This window comes from Rhagoletis pomonella, unplaced genomic scaffold (genome assembly GCF_013731165.1).
Source record: "Rhagoletis pomonella isolate Grant_MI unplaced genomic scaffold, Rhpom_1.0 Rhpom_scaffold_00046, whole genome shotgun sequence".
Lineage (NCBI taxonomy): Eukaryota > Metazoa > Arthropoda > Insecta > Diptera > Tephritidae > Rhagoletis > Rhagoletis pomonella.
Window position 1 is genome coordinate 225,188 of NW_023458600.1, and position 6,331 is coordinate 231,518.

At 36.1% G+C, this 6,331-nt stretch overlaps 1 protein-coding gene across 1 annotated transcript; it reads left to right on the top strand.

The window, feature by feature from the left end:
• The first annotated feature begins 1,220 nt into the window (after positions 1 to 1,220).
• LOC118749771 (uncharacterized protein K02A2.6-like) lies at positions 1,221 to 1,691 on the top strand. Its single transcript, XM_036484549.1, has one exon. The coding sequence runs from the start codon at positions 1,221 to 1,223 to the stop codon at positions 1,689 to 1,691; it is 471 nt and encodes a 156-aa protein (XP_036340442.1).
• The last annotated feature ends 4,640 nt before the right edge of the window (positions 1,692 to 6,331 follow it).

Consider the following 6,331-nt stretch of genomic DNA (forward strand, 5'->3'; position numbering starts at 1 on the left):
CCGGTCTAAAGGGTGTTGTTTGTATCGCCGACGACATCCTAGTGTTTTTGCAAAGGTGAAAACAAGGAAATTGCAACAAGCGATCATAACAAAAACTTAGAAAAACTACTTAAACGTCTGCGACAAGAAAACCTCAAAATCAACCGGGACAAAGTAAAGGTCTGCCAAAGCGAAATTAAATTTTTCGGACACATACTCACAAGTGAAGGCATAAAACCAGACTCAAGCAAAATTTCAGCTATAAAACAGATGCCTACGCCTAAAGACAAAAAAGAAACATTGAGGTTTCTAGGGCTAATAACATACCTAAGCAAATTCTTAAAAAACCTATCCGAAATAACAGAACCGCTACGACGAGTGACACACGTGAAAAGCAATTTTGTATGGGAGGACGAACAGGCCGCCGCATTTTCAAAGTTAAAAGGCATCATAACAGAAACGCCAGTTTTAAAATACTACGACGCGAACAAGCCAATCGTTATACAGACCGACGCATCGTCGTTTGCGTTAGGCAGTGCATTGCTACAAATCGGACACCCCATAATATATGCTTCAAAAACGTTAACACCCACGCAACAAAACTATGCACAAATCGAAAAAGAGATGCTGGCTGTCTTATTCGCATGTAAGCGATTCCACCAAATATATGCGGGAGAAAAAACATAACCATCGAAACCGATCACTCGCCGCTAATCAACATATTCAAAAAGCAACTTTTGAAAATCCCGAAAAGATTACAACAAATGATCCTAGAACTACAGAAATATAATTTTACAATCAAATACAAGAAAGGAGCCGAAATGTATGTAGCCGACACATTGTCCCGGGCACCAGAAGACTGCCACTCTCAGAGCTGCGTCGAAATCTACAAAATCGACAAAGAATTCAGGCAATTGAACAACATTAATGACATCGAAGATAAACCCATTAGTACCACAACAACGAAAAAGTTACAAGCAACAGCCAAAGACAACGTTATGCAAATTTTAATAAAGACGGTTGGAACGAGGACAAGTCAAAAGTGAACGACAACATCAAACAATATTGGAAAGTAAGAGACGAGTTAGTCACAAGCAATAATTTGGTTTTTAAAGGTAATCGACTTATAGTACCACAACAAATGAGACGCGAAATATTGAACAAACTACACCAACCACACCTAGGCATCGAATCAACACTAAAACTGGCAAGAGAAACCGTTTACCGACGAAATCAAACAGATGATACAAGCCTGCGAAATATGCAACGTAGCTGCAAGACAACAGCAACGAGAACCACTTATAATTCCCGAGATTCCCCACACTCCATTCGAAATCATTTCCATGGACGTCTTCGAGTTTCCGACAAAAAATAAAACAAAATATTTTCTAATCACCGTGGATCACTATTCAGATTTTTTTGAAATCGACGAGTTAGATAATTTGTCAACCACTACTACTATAAACGTATGCAGAAAGAATTTTAGTAGACATGGTGTACCCGGCAAAGTCATTACAGATAATGGGACCAACTTCATGAACTCAGGGTTCAGGAAATTCGCACACAAATGGGAATTCAATCATCAAACGTCAAGCCCACATCACCAACAAGCTAATGGGAAAGCGGAAGCAGCTGTAAAGATCGCGAAACACCTGTTGAAAAAGACCTTAGCCACAAACTCGGATTTCTACAAAGCATTACTAATTTGGTGAAATACACCAAACAAAATCGGCTCCAGCCCACCCAAACGTCTATTTTGCAGATGGCTAAGATGCGACATTCCAGCCACAAATCTAAACCAAGAAGTAGTACCAGACGTACCAAATCAAATAAAACAACAACGGACATATAACAAAAAATACTTCGACAAAGGAACACAAAAGGAGAAAGATCTAAAAATAGGAGACGAGGTATACATAAAGCGAAATCCAAAAGAAAGTTGGGTTAAAGGAAAAATCGAACAAAAAGTAGCCGAACGATCATTCGTCATAAACGCAAAAAACAAACTATATAGACGAAACACTATTCACATAATGAAACCAAACACCAAGAAACGGAAGTCGCACGAATCACAGACTCACCTTCAAATGGCAAACGACCACCTTATCGAACCACCTCAACAAAAACCTCAGGAACCACAGCCTCATCTCCAGGTACCAAATGAAGAACAGCGTGAAGTACCTCAAAAGGCGGAACAAAGTAACCAACGGTCAACACGAACAAGTCAGTCAACTGAACCCCAGTCAAATCAGGAAGAGTTCAAGCAAAATCCACAAGTCGAAGGAAGTGCCCCCCGTCGGAAGACTACTTTCGAAAACCGTCAACAAGATGGCAAACCAAGTCAAAGGTCACGCAGAGAATGTAGAGCTCCAAGAAAGCTTGACTACGAGGTCTACTAAAACTTTAAATCAAAGGGGATGTCATAATACAGGATCATATGGCAACCCTGAAATACGAAACAGAAGAAGCAGCAACACGAGAGGAGAATGACAGCTGAACAGGTTCGAGAATCATCTATCTGACCACGCGGTATCAAGACATAAGATCAAAAATACGTTTATATCTTCTTCTTCTTCTTTTTTAATATTGCCTGATTATAAAAAGGCAATAATATGACAATCGAAAAAGAAAATAAAGTTAAAAATGGCAACGTCTTCATTATAAAAAGGCAATAAGATGACCATCGAAAAAGAAAATAAACTTAAGAATGGCGGTGTCTTGCGCTTATTTGCAAATAGTACCACTAATCAATACATATTTGCGTGATTTAATTATTTGCAAATAAAAAGTTAACTCAGCGTTTATACGGCAAATTTTACCATTTTGCAAATTATTATTTCCAAATAATACGTGCGTATAAACGTAGTATATTTCACCATAGTAAAAATATTAAGGCCCGTTTACACACAGCTTTGGCGTTGCGTTGGCATTGGCGTCGCCTCGACAGCTGACTATGTATACATGCATTTATATGAAAGTCTCCATATAACCAAAGTTGGGCAACGCCAATGCCAACACAACGCAGAAAGATGGCCAACTCCAAACGTTTTGGCCGCGTTGTTGTTTTTAATCAAATGCGGGCAAGAAATATAGTTTTTAATGCAATTATTGATGTAAAATTTTGATTTATCTGCCGCTAGTATGTTAATTTAGTGACCAAAGTATTCTGTGCTAAGCGTTCATTGTAGCAAGCACGTACGTTACTCGCGCTGCTGTCAAAGCGACGCCAGCGCCAACGCAACGCCAAACTTGTATGTGGACGGGCCTTTATTCAACAGCTTTCCCGGTAGAACCATGAACGAAAGACACAAGATCCCGTAAGAAAAAGAGGGTGAAAAAAGTCGATTTTTTTAGCGGGTTCTACGCCATCTTGTTTCACTGGAAAACGAGCGAAAAGTAAGCAAAGCAAAGAAAACAACGAAAACCAAAGTTAGCCAAAACTATTGTCCGACACTTTAAACGCACAATTTAGGTAAAATGATGCAACAAAATGCTTTCAAATGTGTTGTCATATTGAATTAACTCTTCTTTATTTGAATAAAAGTGTAAAATAGTGGTGCTTGTGATGTAAACAAACGCTCAGCTGACGAACCCGCTTTCGCAAACTTTTTTCTCAAAACCAGTTACAAATACAACGTCGCGTTCTTACGTGATCTTGTATTTTTGGTTCATGGGTAGAACTTTGTTACCGATTCATACACGCCCTTTGGTACAAAACATCGATATTTTCGATGCATCGATGTTTTTCCGAAATCTGTGTTTCGAAGTTATCGACTTATTTTTATTTTTGTTTAAACTAAAATATAAACACGCTGCTCTGCTTCATTTTTCGTAGTTTTGAGATGGCCGCTGGACCTATTGCTGAAAGGAATCAGGGTACTAACATATCCTTGGGTTTACGATACAATATTTACATTTCCTCGTTTTTAGATGCAACGATATACGTTGGCGGACTTGACGATAAAGTTTCTGAGACACTGCTATGGGAACTGTTTGTTCAAGCAGGACCGGTGGGTAAGGATTAGATATTTGCGGGAAACATTTCCCATACTTGAAACAATGTAAAAATGAGGGGGCGTAGGGCGGGTCCCCCTGATTCTAAAGCCGAAAACCCCTCTCCGGAGGCTTATAGTTTTCCTTGGGGTAGGCGGGGTGTTGGTTAATGGTGGAATTTTCAAAATCGGGTGGGCTTTAGTAGTCAGCCGCACCTTGTGTTTTAAGAAAACCAGGTGGAATTAACAAGTGAAACTTGGTCAGGATGTTAACGGAGGTATCCTCTAAAACATGTATAACTAAAAAATATAAACAATATCATTGTTTATAAGTTATTTGTTGTTAAAATTTTTTAAGTCGTTCCACTTGGTTTCCTTAACAAAAAGTGCATTTGTCACATACTTTCATATATATATGTAAATACACATAACACTGTACTTAATACTTTACACTTTTATTTTGGTAATTCTCTAGGGTGGGGTAGCAACCCCTAAAAAAGGTGCGGAAAAGTCGGGAGGGGTACCAAACGACGCGTTTCGGCCCTCCTAATAACAATCCGGAGGGGGGGCTAATATTATTAACCATTTAAAAGTTATGAACAAAAAACTTTTGTTAAATTTCGTTGTTTTCTATGGGCAATTACACCGGCAAAGATTCACTAAATCGCCTGTTCTCACTTTTTAAACACTATTAAAATATATAATTTAACTTATTTATTAAAGAAACACATAGTTTTATCAACCTAATACTATGTCTCCATTGTGAGGTTTAATGAAGATTTAGCCCTCTGACGAGATTTGGCGTTAAATCTTTTGAGATTTACCATATAAAATTAAATCTCGAAAGGCGGTAGATTTAAGTTAAATCTTCGTCAAATCTTCAATAATATTGGTCAATAAGTACAATTTGTTGGATGTGGCAACCACAAATTCACATGTTATAAGTCAAATGACATTTGTGTTTTCAATATACAGTTGAGGACATTGAAATCTAGCCTATCATAAAAACATAAATTTTCGTATTTTTAGGAGTTTTTATATTTTTGTTAGTTTGGGAGGAAAATTAGTAATACATATGTACTTAACTTTGGTTGTAATAAATTAAGAAAATATTTTTTTAAAAACTAAAAATTTAGAAGAAATGTTTTATAGTAATATAATACAGAGTCTTCTCCGCTTTCTATAAGTCATTTGCGCTCTCCGACAAAAAATTTATAAATTTCGGTGATGGTTCTGCTTCGATAACATTGCACCGAACATCCTCTAGAACTCAATTCGTCTTCATGATATGCCAAAGGCCCATGATTAGATTTTCGGTTCCACCCTATGAATAAGAAAGTTCTAGAAAAATTTTTCTTTCCGCAAATGTTTTTTACCGTTTCGATAATTTTTCTTAAATTCGGGAAAATGATTGGGAATATGGTACCATTCTTTACATTTTCCAAACTATATATTATACATACATATTTACCACGAATAAGAAGCCAATAATACTAAGAATTCACATAATGAAATTCCGCTTGGCACCTTCCTTTTATCTGTCTGTATATCAATGTCCGCAACTGTATTTATAAAATCATACATAAGCAAACGTCAAATATTTAAAAATGTGAACGTCAAACATATCTCGTTGTGGTAATGGAGACGGTTGTGATTTAGCAACTGGATTTATTAAATCTTAATGAATAAATCTCTCAATGGAGACATAGTATAAGATAGATTATTTTGTTATTAAAAAGAAGTTGACAATCTTTGCGAGCTGAAACGCGAGATTCCAAAATAGCTATAGTGCTGCCACTGTATTAGTATTTCGTAATAATTCACTTTTCCTTATGAGATGTGTGCACTGTTCAATGCTTTTCGGTATCTTCTTTCGTTTAATATATATATAAATAATGAAAATTTTTAATAAAAAATCGCGCGATTTTTTATTACAAGTTTTCGCCTGCGGCCCTTTTTCTATAAAAATTAATACTTCGATAAATAATTAAAATTTTTAATAAAAAATCGAGCGATTTTTTATTAAAAATATTCGCCTGCGGCGCTTTTTCCATAAAAATCAATACCTCGATAAATAATGGAAATTTTGGCATACATCAAGATAACCAACCGTTCAGCTATAGAAAAACTAAAAATGCAGATTGCTAGTACTTTTTACGCTGATTTTAACTATATAAATATTATTTGCCGCAATTAAAAAGCAAAGCAGATATAAGAGGTAAAACAAAAAAATTGTGATATTTTAAAACATTAATATTTTCTAAACTGCGTAACCGATTTAAAAACTAATGATGTCAAAATAAAGACAATTAATTTATTTTTAATATTTTTATTGAGCTTTGTACCACGATTGTTTATTA

What these genes read in the sequence shown, in the direction of transcription:
- LOC118749771 (XM_036484549.1), top strand. Translation starts at nt 1,221, where the DNA reads ATGATACAAGCCTGCGAAATATGCAACGTAGCTGCAAGACAACAGCAA.